General features: G+C 45.5%; 1 protein-coding gene and 1 pseudogene across 3 annotated transcripts in view; one reads left to right on the forward strand and one right to left on the reverse strand.

The window, feature by feature from the left end:
- The window catches only part of LOC105488301 (zinc finger protein 774), a 38,642-nt gene extending 31,248 nt beyond the window's left edge, over nucleotides 1-7,394 (reverse strand). Inside the window, exons 1-3 of one of the 3 annotated variants that reach the window (XM_071100665.1) lie at nucleotides 6,973-7,394; nucleotides 4,566-4,688; nucleotides 683-789 (exon numbers count right to left, since the gene is read on the reverse strand). In XM_071100665.1, coding sequence (XP_070956766.1) covers nucleotides 683-789; nucleotides 4,566-4,669 — 211 coding nt within the window. In that variant the 5' untranslated portion in view covers nucleotides 4,670-4,688; nucleotides 6,973-7,394. The remainder of the gene's footprint in view (nucleotides 1-682; nucleotides 790-4,565; nucleotides 4,689-6,972) is intronic. The other 2 variants (XM_011752214.3, XM_011752213.3) reach the window with 2 other exon arrangements.
- Nucleotides 7,395-8,911: 1,517 nt separating this feature from the next.
- On the forward strand, nucleotides 8,912-10,942 carry LOC139364376 (gamma-aminobutyric acid receptor-associated protein-like 3; annotated as a pseudogene).
- The last annotated feature ends 3,090 nt before the right edge of the window (nucleotides 10,943-14,032 follow it).

Below are 14,032 nucleotides of genomic sequence, written 5' to 3' on the forward strand. Positions count from 1 at the left end.
TCCCTGTTTCTGTAGCAGATTGCACTTAATTCAACCGTTCTGCTTTTCACTTTGTGAAAAGTTTATTGAGGTTCATTGAGCTGTCAGAACATATGAATTCCTAAACTTTTTAAATTTTAAAATGGCCAGATGAATCTTGATATCCTTCAAGTGAAGACCACATATTGTCAATATTGGGCAGTTTCTTTAGAAGATATTAAAGGTTTAGGCCAGGCGTGGTGGCTCACGCCTGTAATCCCAGCACTTTGGGAGGCCGAGGCATGCAGAGCACTTGAGGTTAGGAGTTCGAGACCAGCCTAGCCAACGTGGTGAAACTCCATCTCTACTAAAAATACAAAAATTAGCTTGGCATGGTGGTGGATGCCTATAGTCCCAGCTACTCGGGAGGCTGAGGCAGGAGAATCACTTGAACCCGGGAGGCGGAGGTTGCTGTGAGCAGAGATTGTGTCACTGCACTCCAGGCTGGGAGACAGAGGGAGACTCCATCTCAGAAAAAACATAGGTTAGACAAAAGTGAAATGCTTAGTCAAAATGTAGACTTTATTTAGTCAACTACTGACCATTAAGTCAAATTTAAATGTCTGCTAGTAGGAACAAAATTCTAGGGCGGCATTCCAAATTCTTCATCTAAACAAGGCTGAAATGCTAGATTTCCTTCCACTGGGCAGCACTCACATCTCACCTGCGTGGCTTTCCCTCAGGATCTTTCTCGCCTCAAAGTTTTGGAGTGGTAGGACCCATGGCTCTTCTTTCTGCTCCAACTGGGAGATTACACTAGGCCTGGAAATTCTACACAGGAATGTAAACATAGGATGTGAGTCTGAGTCAATCACACAAGGCCTGACCAAAATCCAAGCCCTACTCCCTGCCTAGATATGAGAGAACACCAGGGAAACTCTAACATGTATTTGGTCTCATTAAAAGTACAGCCATGGTACAGTGATAAAACAGGGTGATTTCCCCAAAATACTAAGAAAAAAAAGCTCTTTTCCTCCCATAAAAACAAAGCAAAACAAAACAAAAACAAAACAAACAAAAAAAAACCAGACTCAGTTGACAGAAACTCTGAATAAGTAAATACAATAGCCATTTCTGAAGGCACAAGGCTAAAGTTAAATATGGAGAGGGTTTGATCAGAAACAAAGCTGCCATGACCTCACCCTTAGAAAGAATAAAGGAAGTTAACTATAATGTTGGGCTTTAAAATTTTCCCAGAATGGCAGCAGTCAAAAAAGCCACGAGAAAAAGATAAACACTTGTTAAGTAGCCTATAAATATATGAAAAATGTTTAACCTCACTATAATCAAAGAAATTCCATTATAACAATGATACACTGAGGCAATATAGTGTAGAGATAATGAGTACAAACTCAGCATTCACACTGCCTGGGTTTGAGTCATAATCCTGCCTCTTACAAGCTGTGTGACCTTAAGAAAGTTACTTAAACTCTGTGTCTTGATGTCTTCATCAATAAAATAGGGATAAGAGGCCGGGCACGGTGACTCACGCCTGTAATCCCAGAACTTTGGGAGGCCGAGGCAGGTGGATCACGAGGTCAGGAGTTTGAGACCAGCCTGGCCAACATAGTGAAACCCCGTCTCTACTAAAAATAGCCGGGCATGATGGCACAGGCCTGTAGTCCCAGTTACTTGGGAGGCTGAGGCAGGAGAATCGCTTGAACCTGGGAGGCAGAGGTTGTGGTGAACTGAGGTCACACCACTGCACTCCAGCCTGGGCTATAGAGTGAGACTCTATCTCAAAAAAAAAAAAAAAAAAAAAAAAAGGGATAACAATAAGATCCATTGGCCAGGTGCAGTAGCTCACACCTATAATCTCAGCACTTTGGGAGGCCAAGGCAGATGGATCACTTGAGGCTAGGAGTTCAAGACCAGCCTGGCCAACACGGAGAAACCCTGTCTCTACTAAAAATACAAAAATTAGCCACATGTGGTGGTGCACACCTGTAATCTCATCTACTTGGGAGGCTGAGGCATGGGAATTGCTTGAGCCTGGGAGGCGGAGGTTGCAGTGAGCTGAGATTGCACCACGGCATTCCAGCCTGGGCGACACAGACTCTATCTCCAAAAAAAAAGACTCAATAAATGTTAACTATCATTGCTATTTTTCCCAGACTCTTTTTTTGTGTTTTGTGTGCATGTTCATTTTTGAGACAGGCTCTTGCTTTGTCATCCAGGCTGGAGAGCACTGGTACAATCACAGTTCACTGCATCCTCGAGCTCTTGGCTCAAGCGATTCTCTCACCTCAGCCTCCCAAGTAGTTGGGACCACAGGCACAAGCCCCTACACCTGGCTAATGTAACTTTTTGTAGAGACAGGGTCTCATTATGTTGCCCAGGCTGGTCTTGAGCTTCAGAGCTCAAGTGGTCCTCCTGCCTCAACCTCCCAAAATGCTGGGATTATAGGCATGAACCACCACACCCAGCCCCAGACTATTTAAATTATTATACCCACTGTGAAAGGTAGAATATAAAGAAATGGATACTTTCATATAATGTTTGTGGGAATAAATCAATTGATTCGATCTTCTTGGAAGGCATTTTGCAAAGTATTAAATACCTTAGAAATGTATCTGTTCTTTGACCTACCAATTCTAGTTCTGAGAATTCTAAGGAAATGATAAAATTATACTTCAATAAAAAAACACTTTTAAAAAATGAGTTAAAAGAGGTTTATCACAACCTGGTGAAAATTTAGAAATGACCTAAATGTCCCACAACAAAGGAATAATTATATAGCTCACTGCAGCCTGGAACTCCTGTGCTCAAGGGATCCTCCTGCCTCAGCCTCCCAAGTAGCTCAGGCAATTGCTATTTTTATAGGTTAAAAAAAGGTCAGATATATGGTTCAATCTAATGTTTGACTTCAACAACAAAATAATATTGTATTCCATAAAACAAAATACTAGGTGGTTATTTTAAGTGATGTAAAGAAAGATATTTATTGTTGTCAAAATATATTCATGATACAACATGGAAGAAAGAATGTGCAGCTGAATGTACAGTATAATCCCAATATTATCCTTTTGTGCTTGTTTTAAAATCATATACATGCTTAGAAAAATGCTGGTAGGATAGTAACTCTTCAGTGGTGGGATTAGGGATGACGTTTGTTTTCATTTTGATTGTCTTTTGCTTTAATGAGTATACATTACTTGTATAATAGATGAAGTAGGCCAGGTGCAGTGGCTCACGCCTCTAATCCCAGCACTTTGGGAGGCCAAGGCCAGTGGATCACTTGAGGTCAGGAGTTCAAGACCCGCCTGGCCAACATGGTGAAACCTCAACTCTACTAAAAATACAAAAATTAGAGTGCGGTGGCTCTCTCCTGTAATCCCAGCACTTTGGGAGGCCGAAGTGAGCGGATCGCTTGAGGTCAGGAGTTTGAGACCAACCTGGCCCACATGGAGATAACCCATCTCTACTAAAAATACAAAAAAATTATCCAGGAATCGCTTGAACCCAGGAGGCAGAGGTTGCAGTGAGCCGAGATCGCACCACAACACTACAGCCTGGGTGACAGAGTGAGACTCTGCCACACACACAAAAAAAGTAAAGCAGAAGGAAGGGTAGCCAGGATATTTGGGAAAGAGCAATTGGAGGTATTTTGTTTGTTTGTTTGAGACAGAGTCTTGCTCTATTGCCTAGGCTGGAGTGCAATGGTACGGTCTCGGCTGACTGCAACCTCCGCCTCCCAGGTTCAAGCGATTCTCCTGCTCAGTCTCCAGAGTAACTGGGATTACAGGCGCCTGCTACCACACGCAGCTGATTTTTATATTTTTAGTAGAGATGGGGTTTCATCATGTTGGCCAGGCTGGTCTTGAACTCCTGACCTTGTGATCCACCCACCTCGGCCTATCAAAGTGCTGGGATTACAGGCGTGAGCCACTGCACCCAGCCTGTTTTTAAGTGACAGAAAAAATTACCTCCTTTTCCACAAAGACCTCAGAAGTCTCAAAAGTTAAGTGGCAGAGGTGAGAGTTCAACCCAGGCAGGAAAAGGGGGACAGTAATACATATATCAAAAAGTTATGATGAGATATTAAAAAGACAATAAATAGCAAAGATATTTATAAACCATAAAATGCATAAAGACGTAATTCTTTTTCTGCCAAGGAGGCAACAATTAATCTTACAGAGGTCTGGAGCTCTAAGACACCAACACACCAGAGACTACTCAGACCTGGGCCCTTTATCTAAGTCTCAAATTAAAGGAGAGTAGTGGCCAGGCATGGTGGCACCCATAATCCCAGCACTTTGGAAGGTGGAAGCAGTGGATTGCTTGAGCTCAGGAGTTTGAGACCAGCCTGGCCAACATAGCAAAATCCTGTCTCTACTAAAAACACCAAAAACTAGCTGGGCATGGTGGCACATGCCTGTGATCCCAGCTACTCAGGAGGTTGAGGTGGGAGAATTGCTTGAGCCCAGGAGGCAAGGGTTGCAGTGAATCGAGATCACACCACTGCACTCTAGCCTGGATGACAGAGCGAGACCCCATCTCAAAAAAACAAGATAAATAAATAAAATAAAGGAGAGTAGCATTCTTACCCTTTGATAGCCCATTCTTCTAACTGTGCTGGGTGGCATTCCTGAAGAGGATTCTCTAAGCAGTGTCCAGGTAACCCACTCTTCCCTGAAGTCCTCAGCCACATTATCAAGGGTCATCAGTTCCTAAAGCAAGAGACCTCGATATGCATCAGTAGCTCCCTAGGTATTCTCACCATTGTCTGAAAGCCAAAAAATGGCCATCAGTGTACACAAACAACCCCCCACACCTGATCAGAATGGTCCTGAGGTAAATTCTGTCAACCACAGAGGGTTGCTTTTCTTAGTCTGTTTTTACATACATCTTCTCCTGGCCAACTTTCCCATTACTAAGAGAGGCCTAGGCCTCCCAAACACATGGACAGAACCCAGTCTTTTAGATACATTAACTTTTTGAGGAAAAAATTGTCCACGATGAACAAGGTAAACAAAGGAGAGAGTTGGTAGGTACAATTTGATTTCTGGAAAGCTTTTGATTATCCCCAACTTCATTTTCCTCAGCAACCAAGGAAATTGTGGACTTAACTATACTCATATTAGTTATGAGAACAGCTGACTTCTTGGCTTGCAGATTTGGGGTCAACCTCAAGGGACAGATTATGCAGAACCCCAAAGAGAACTGTGTTGGATACCACTCTATTTCAAGATCTTAATGGAGTCAGAAATAAGACTGAAAAAGACATGTTTTTTTTTTTTTTTAAAAAGACATGGATAGGTTGTAAAAATAAGTGAAAGTCAATGGGGATAAGCACAAAACACAACTCTTAGAGGCTGAAACCAATCATTAATATATTAATAAATTGATAGCAATATCATGAAAAACATTACTTTTTGGAGGATAGTCAGAGTCAACTACTGGATGGATCAGTAATTTATTCAACAATCAATATGTTGCCAGGCATAGGAGTCACAAAGAAATTAAGATAATGTTTTTTCCCTTAAAAACTTTCCAATACACCAGCCTCAGCAACATATTGAGACCCCTTTCTCTACAAAGAACTTTTAAAAATCAGCCAGGCATGGTGGCATGCACTTGTGGTCCCAGCTACTCAGGAGGCTGAGGTGGGAGGATCACTTCAGCCCAGGAGTTCAAGGCTGCAGTGAGCTATGATGGCGCCACTGCACTCCATGCACTCCAGCCTAGCAACAGAGTGAGCCCCTGTCTCTCCCTTAAAAAAAAAAAAAAAAATTCAGCCAGCATGACCACCCACTACAAAGAATATTGCATTTCACGGGAGGAAGGACCAGACTAGGGTGAAGAAGTTTTACTCTTTCACATCTTTTGTCCCACTACAAAGCACCTATTTACTACTGGAACACAGATACAGACACAGACACACACACACACACACACACACACACAGAGACACACTTTTGGGGGAAATATTTATGTATTTATAGACATTATTATTGGTCATTTATAAAGTATTGAGTTTTTAAGGATCTAAAAACCATTGCTCTGGTTTAAAACTTTAACAAACAACAATAATGTAATTAGAAAGTAAAAATGGTAATAACAGTTTTCAGTATTGGTCGGGCGCTGTGGCTCATGACTGTAATCCCAGCACTTTGGGAGAACGAGATGGGCAGATCACCTGGGGTCAGGAGTTCGAGATCAACCTGGCCAACATGGTGAAACCCTGTCTCTACTAAGAATACAAAATTAGCCGGGTGTGGTGGCGCACACCTGTAATCCCAACTACTCGGGAGGCTGCGGCAGGAGAATCGCTTGAACCCGGGAGGCAGAGACTACAGTGAACGGAGATAGCACCGTTGCATTCCAGCCTGGGCAACAAGAGCGAAATCCCCTCTAAAAAAAAAAAAAAAAAAAAAAAAAGAAGTAGAAGAAGAAAAAGGAAAAAAAAAAAGAGCTTTTAGTATAATTTTTATTTCTCTACATTCATTACAAAACACAGCTGCAGGGCCCCCTTGCTGGAGACTTCTTAGCCACGGTTATAGAAACCCTGTTTTCCAGCCCGTCCCTTTCCCCATGCGCAGATGACCTCAAAGGCCCTACAGCTCTGAGGGGCTGTGACTAAGTGCCATTGTGAGAATCTCCAGTGCGTTCACCGGGTTTATTAATAGGAACATGACTGCACGCGTGGGGCTGAACCCCGTTCTTCTTCTCGGTGCTGGGGCCCTAACCAGGGTGCGGCGGTCAGAGGGTGGCAGATCAGCTGAAACCCGGGGACCACCATCGAGAAGCAAGAAAACTCATTAAGAGAATGACTTATCTCGACGACGGTATAGAGACCACAGCTACCTCTCCCACACCCCAGCAAGACCCGGGGGCTCCCAAAGGCCAGCGTGGGAACCCCTCTGAGAAAACGTCTGGGTGGCGGGCGAGCCCCCTCCACGCCTCTCAGCAGCGCGCCGCTGCCGCCGCAGTCTCCCTCCTTGGATCACTCACCGCCCCAGGGCCCAGCTGGGGATGGAGCAGGAAGTGAGTCCTCCACCGCCGAGCCGCACCCGGCCCGCAACCCCGAGGCGGTCCCTCCCAGAACCCGACCGGGATTCGTGACAGGGCTGTGGGGACACAGGTGGGACTCAGGCTTCGACAGCTCGCAGCCGGAAAGTACCGCCCCTGTCCTCTTGCTATTGGCTTTTTAGTTTCCATGGCTAGAATGTTTCTCTGTCCATAGGCTGACAGAGCTATCAATTACCGCCTAGCCTTCTGGGAAACGTAGTCCCGAGCAAGACCTCAAAGGACTCGGAGCCTTGGATATCCAGTTCCAAGCGTTGAAAAGTGCTAAACCCAATTCCCCAGCTACCGGCCCCCAGGAACCGCCTGTTTGGAGCCTAGGGATCTAAATGCCGTACCCTCAGTGTGGCATCTGCTGATGTGAATCTCCTGGCCTCACCCACCTACCGCGGAGCAGCCTGGTGCCCAACGTGAGGTCTCCCGCGCTCTGGCACCTCGCCCCTCCCCAGCGCAGAGCAGCTCAGCCCTCTGGCCTTTGCAGCCTCTCTTCTGCCCAGTCTTCCACCTCACACCCGGCGGCCGGAGCCTGCAGAGTGTTTGCGGAGGCCGGGTCCCAGACCAACTCAAACTGGACATAAGAAAGGCCCAGCAGACGCCCTTAGGAGAAAACAGACATTCCGTATCCTTCCCTTGGCATCAAACTCCCAGGCGCATCCCCTTTCCGTCTGGTTGATAGCCAGAGGAGGCGGGCGAGGGCATCAAGTATTCTGGGAAATGTGATATTGGGCTTCAAACTGGGGAGGCTCCTGGGTCTCATGTGAAAGCCAGTGGTCACTTTGGGTCGGCCCCTAGCTAAAAAATAATGTCTTTCCTTAAAGTGAAGAAAATGTGCCTGTCTACTCCGTTTGTTGATTCAGTGCAATTTAGAAAAAGAAAGAACATTTTGTGATGTACTATAAAACGCTTAGAATTGCTAGCCATAGAGTTAATGTTGAAGATCCCTTTGATGCTAATTCCACCATTCCTTCAACAAAAATAGGGTGCATTTTCCAGTGGATATTTATTGGGAACATTCTATACTCAAGATCGTTCTGGGAACTGTGGTTACTCGGGAATCATACATAACCATTACCTTCATGAAGTTTACAGGCCAAAAGGGGAGATAAACCATAAAAGGTATCAAAATCCTAAGTAATATTTTGTCTTTTTTTTTTTCATATAGCCAGTTGCATCTTAGTTATTTTGCTACAATTGTAGTCATCTGCAAGATAACTACATTGCATTTTCAGAAACTCTGTCGACTGTGAACAAATATCTGGTTAGCAGAGGTAGTTAGATGTAGTTAGATTTAGTCAGATGAAAATGAGGAAAATGGAAATCCCAGAGGAGCTCAGTAACAAAGGAATGCCCAGGAAACCTAGGGATTGCCAGGCCTTCTGTAACTGGAACAGAGTTCAGGACCTGGAGAACTGAAGGCATCTTCAGGCCGCTCGGTAAGTCTTTCTAGCATTTTGCCATCAGGGAGATCATGAAGATTACTCTTCAATCTGGGACTGGAGTGGGGAGATGAATGAAGAGTCACAGAATCTGGCTGGTGGCTATCCCTGTCACTCTCTCCAGCTTCTGTTCCTTCTGCCTTACCTTGTTCTCTCAGCGGTTTGTTCACAATGATCAGGTGTGTGGGGAGTGATGGAAAGGAAGTTTGGTCTCATGACAAGAGCAGTCAGTGCAGGAAACCAATCGTGTACCCGCAATGGCCACCTGAAGAGAGGATCATGACCTGTTGGGGGTTGGGTGCTAAAGGGCGTGGCCGAGAGGAGGCATAGAGGAGCGAGGAAAAACTGTGAAAGGACTTCAAGGAGCATGAAAACAGAGAAAGACTTCAGCAGTTAATAGAACTGAATTTATTTTGTTTTATTTATTTTATTTTATTTTTTGAGACTGAGTCTTGCCCTGTTGCCCAGGCTGGAGTACAGTGGCGCGACTGCAGCTCACTGCAACCTCCGCCTCCTGGGTTCAAGCAATTCTCCTGCCTCAGCCTCCCAAGTAGCTAGGATTACAGGCGTGCACCACCACGCCGGCTAATTTTTTATATCTTTAGTAGAGACCGGTTTTCACCATGTTGGCAAAGCTGGTCTCGAACTCCTGACCTCAGGTGATCCGCCTGCCTCGGCCTCCCAAAGTGCTGCGGTTACAGGCGTGAGCCATCGCACCCGGCCAGAACTGATTTTTTTTAAAGAGAGAGTCTATCATCTGTTGCTGTGTAACAAATTACCCCCAAATTTACTGGTTGAAAAACCAAATATTTGGTTTTGTGCTCCTAGCCGTTCGGAAAAGCCGCCAGTATTTCTCCACCTGGCTTTCCTCTACCACCAGGCAGGAGCACCTGAGGTCCCCCTCCCACCCCACATTCCGCCTGCCCGCACACTCGGACCACCGCTGTTGATATTTCTGCCCCTATTCTGAGCACACGTCAGCGGAGGGAGCGGGACGCGGCCTGCGGTCAGCGGCGAGGAAGGCAGGCCCTGCGCGGGAATCTCGGAAGCCATGTGATTCATCATGAAGTTCCAGTACAAGGAGGATCATCCCTTTGAGTAGCGGAAAAGGGAAACAGAAAATATCCGGAAGAAATATCCGGACAGGGTCCCTGTGATTGTAGAGAAGGCTCCAAAAGCCAGGGTGCCTGATCTGGACAAGAGGAAGTACCTAGTGCCCTCCGACCTTACCAATGGCCAGTTCTACTTCTTAATCCGGAAGAGAATCCACCTGAGACCTGAGGACGCCTTATTCTAATTTGTCAACAACACAATCCCTCCCACTAGTGCTACCGTGGGCCAACTGTATGAGGACAGTCATGAGGAAGATGATTTTCTGTATGTGGCCTACAGTAATGAGAGTGTCTATGGGAAATGAATGGTTGGAAGCCCAGCAGATGGAAGCATCTGGACTTGGGGGTAGGGGAGGGGTGTATGCGCGACTTGGGGAAAGAGAGGGCGGCTCCCACCGCGAGGAGACAGAAGGTGAAGACATCTAGAAACTACACCGCACACACCGTCATCACATTTTCACATGCTCAATTGATATTTTTTGCTGCTTCCTCAGCTCAGGGAGAAAGCTTATCAGGACGGAGCTGTTGCATTGGCTTTGATAGAGGAATGGGGATGATGTAATTTTACGGCATTCCTGAGATTTAATTTTTGTGCAATTTCATAGAAGGGTCAGGAGGTGGACAAGTTGGGGTCAGAGATGATGGCAGTCCAGCAGCAACTCCGTGTACTCCCTTCTCTTTAGGCACATATTCTATTTTTGACAGTTGCACAAGACAGGTAGGGAAAGGGGACTTGTGGTAGTGGACCATACCTAATTGATGCATCGTGGCCCCTGATCTTCCCTGTCCCACACTTCTTTTCTCCTATCCCAGTTAAAATCTCACAAACATCACAGTGCCACCCCAGGGGAGGCAGTAGACATCAACCCAGAAATTTAGACAGGGATCTCTTATTTTTGGAAAATAGGGGTTAGGCATGAGGGTGGTTATGATTAAGAAGACAGTTTTGTTATTAAATGGCATTAAACTGGAATTGACAGAGTGTTGAGCATCTCTGTCTAAACTGTTCTTTCTCTCTGGTGCTCCTTCTATCACCCCTACCTTGGAATTTAATAAGCTTCAGGCATATCCAATTGCAGAATAAAACCACTCCTAGCATCTTCTCTAGTATTTTCCATGTATCAGGACAGAGATGTCTTATGTAGGGAAGGGGCAGGTATGAAGTAAGGTAGATTATCTACACCTCTCACTCATTCAGGATTCTTGCTCCCATGCCACTGTCCCTTCAGTCTCACACAGAAATACTATGTGATGGCCAACTGCTTCCCTTCTTGGTTATCCACTGCAGCTGCTAGTTAGAAAGGTTTGCAGGGATGACTTTTAGTAAATCATGGGAATTTTACTGATTTATTGATTTGTTATCACTTTTAGGGTTTTTGGGGTGGGAGTGGGGAGCAGGAATTGCACTCAGACATGACATTTCAATTCATCTCTGCAAATGAAAAGGGTTCTTCCTCTTGGGGGAAATCTGTGTGTCAGTTCTGTCAGCTGCAAGTTCTTGTGTAATGAAGTCAATGCCATCAGGCCAAGGAAATAAAATAATTGCTTACCTTAAAAAACAAAACAAAACATGTGCCAGGTGCAGTGGATTATGCCTATAATCCCAGCAATTTGGGAAGCTGAGGCAGGAGGATTGCTTGAGCCCAGGAGTTCAAGACCAGCCCAGGCAACATGGCAAGGCCTCGTCTCTACTAAAAATCAAAAAATCAGCCAGGCTTGGTGATGCGTACCTGTAGTCTTGGCTACCTGGGAGACTGAGGTAAGAGGATCACTTGAGCCTGGGGAGACTGAGGCTGCAGTAAGCCAGGATGGCACCACTGCACTCTAGCCTGGAAGACAGAGTGAAACCCTGTCTCAAAAAAAAATTATTTTATTTCTGTTGATTAGGAATCTGGAACAGCCTAGGTGAGTATCTCTGAAGGTATCTCACACGGTTGCAGTCTAGACACTGGCTGGGACTACAGTCATCTGAAGGCTTGACTGGGTCCAGACGATCTGCTTGCTCCCAATCTCCCTCATGTGACTGTTTCCTCACCTGTAGCTTCTCCTCCCAATGTGTCAGCTGGCTTCCCCAGGGTGAGTGATTAAGATAGAAAGAAGCAGAAGCTGCAATCTAACCTTGGAAGTGATAGACCATCATTTCTGCCATACTCTTTTGGTCACACAGACCAACCCTGGTACAGTGTGGGAGGGAACTACACAAAGGTGTGAATACTTAGAGGCAAGGATCATAGTGGGTATATTAGTCAGGGTTCTCCAGAGAGACAGAACCAATAGGATATATAGATATAGAGAACCAGGGAAGCCAGTAGTGTGAGTCCGTTTAAGTTCAAAGGCCCAAGAACTTGAGGGGCTGCTGGTGCAAGTCCTGAAGTCTGAAAGCTGAAGAACCTGGAGTTCTAATGTCTGAGATCAAGAGAAGGGTGTCCCAGCTCAGAAGAAAGAGAGAGAAAATTTGCCTTTCATCTGTCCTTTTGCACTATCTGGGCTCTCAGCTGACTGGATGGTACCATCTACCCTGGGTGAGGGCAGATCTTCCTTATCAGTCTACTGATTTAAATGCCAGTCTCTTCCAAACACACTTACAGACATAACCATAAATAATGCTTTCTCAGCTATCTGGGTATTCCTTAATTTAGTCAAGTTGACACCTAAAACTTTTTTTTAGAGACAGGGTCTCACTCTGTTACCCAGGCTTCCATGCAGTGGTGTGATCATAGTTCACTGCAGCCTCAAACTCCCAGGTTCAAGTGATCCTCCCACCTCAGCCTCCCAAGCAGCTAGGACTACAGGCATGTGCTACTGCACCTGGCAAATTTTAAAATTTTTTGTAGAGAGGAGATCTTGCTATGTTGCTGAGGCTGGTCTTGAACTCCTGGGCTCAAGTGAGCCTCCTGCCTCAGTCCCCCGAAGTGCTGGCATTATAGGCTTGAACCACCACACCCAACCGACACCTAAAATTAACCATCATAGTGGGCCACCTTGGAGGCTGACTACCACAGGGACTACAGAGGACTTTAGGACATTGTCCTTGATGTACTCTGTCATGCTCCTATGACAGCTCTTTAAGGAAACTTACAGTAAAGATCTCTATGTATGGGGAATGGGGGAGATGATCCCATTACTCAAACTAGGAGCCTTAGAGACTTCTGCAACCCTTCATGCTACATAGGATCAAAGTCTTGGGTACTATCTCTTACCTTCTTGCTACTCAATTCAGCTATGAATGCCAGTTCTACTCTGTTGCAACCACTGAATGTTGGCTCCAGGATGCTCTATGGGCCAGTTTCCTTCAACACTTCAAAAAAGGAGTAGGCTACAAGGTCCTTTATTTCAGCTTCCCTTCAACCTCTCTGGGGTTCCTATCATTACCCTTCCCTACCTTTCCCATTGATGTTAATTTCCCTGGCCTACCTTTAATCATGCAAGGCTGTCAAGAAGTGTATTTATTGGGAACTGCACTTGTCCATATGCAAGAGAAACTTGACTACTGTGGTTTATCCAAATCAGGGATTTTTCTCACGTATCAAGAAGTCGAGAAAGGCCGGTTGCAGTGACTCGCACCTGTAATCCCAGCAATCTGGGAGGCTGAAGTGGTGGGTCACTTGAGGCCAGGAGATTGAGACCAGCCTGGCCAACATGGCAAAACCCTGTCTCCACTAAAAATACAAAAAAGTTAGCTGGCCATGGTGGCGCATGCCTGTAATCCCAGCTACTCAGGAGGCTGAGGCACGAGAATCGCTTGAACCTGGGAGTTAGAGATTGCAGTGAGCCGAGATTACGCCACTGCACTTCAGCCTGGATGACAGAGAGAGACTCTGTCTCAAAAAAAAAAAAAAAATCTAGAGATTAGTAATACATGTCTAGTAAAGCAACTCTAGGATGCTGTCAAGGACCTGGGTGTTCTCTGTCTTCCTGCTCTGTCAACCTTGGTGGGTGGCTCTTGTCCTCATGGTCGCTTCCAGTCATCATGGCTATATTCCAGAATAGAATATTGCTCTGTCATTAAATGTTATTATCACTGAAATTATGTCATAGAACATAGACAAATGAAAGATGTAAAAAAGTGTGTGGCAAAACACATGTGAAATATGATTCCATTCGCATCTGGTGAATATCTGTCACTTGTCTACCAGCACACTATCTTTCTAGGGGAAATAGCACCGGATTTTTCTTTACAGAACAGCACCCCATGCATAGTTCAGATGGGAGCTGCCATCTGCTTACCTGATCCTTCCTCTCTATCACAGGGTCTGGTTTGGAGGTGAGCACTCAACCCAAACCAAGCTGACGGCAGAACTGTGCTATCTGGCCCAAAATGATTTGTCAAGAAGAGCACAGATGACTCATGCTGAGTCTATCAGGGACCTTTCCTGGGACTTTGTAAGCTGGAACCAAAGGAAAAGGACCTGTTCCTTTCTGGAAGTAAAGATGGGAAGA

Source organism: Macaca nemestrina, chromosome 7, assembly GCF_043159975.1.
Source record: "Macaca nemestrina isolate mMacNem1 chromosome 7, mMacNem.hap1, whole genome shotgun sequence".
NCBI lineage: Eukaryota > Metazoa > Chordata > Mammalia > Primates > Cercopithecidae > Macaca > Macaca nemestrina.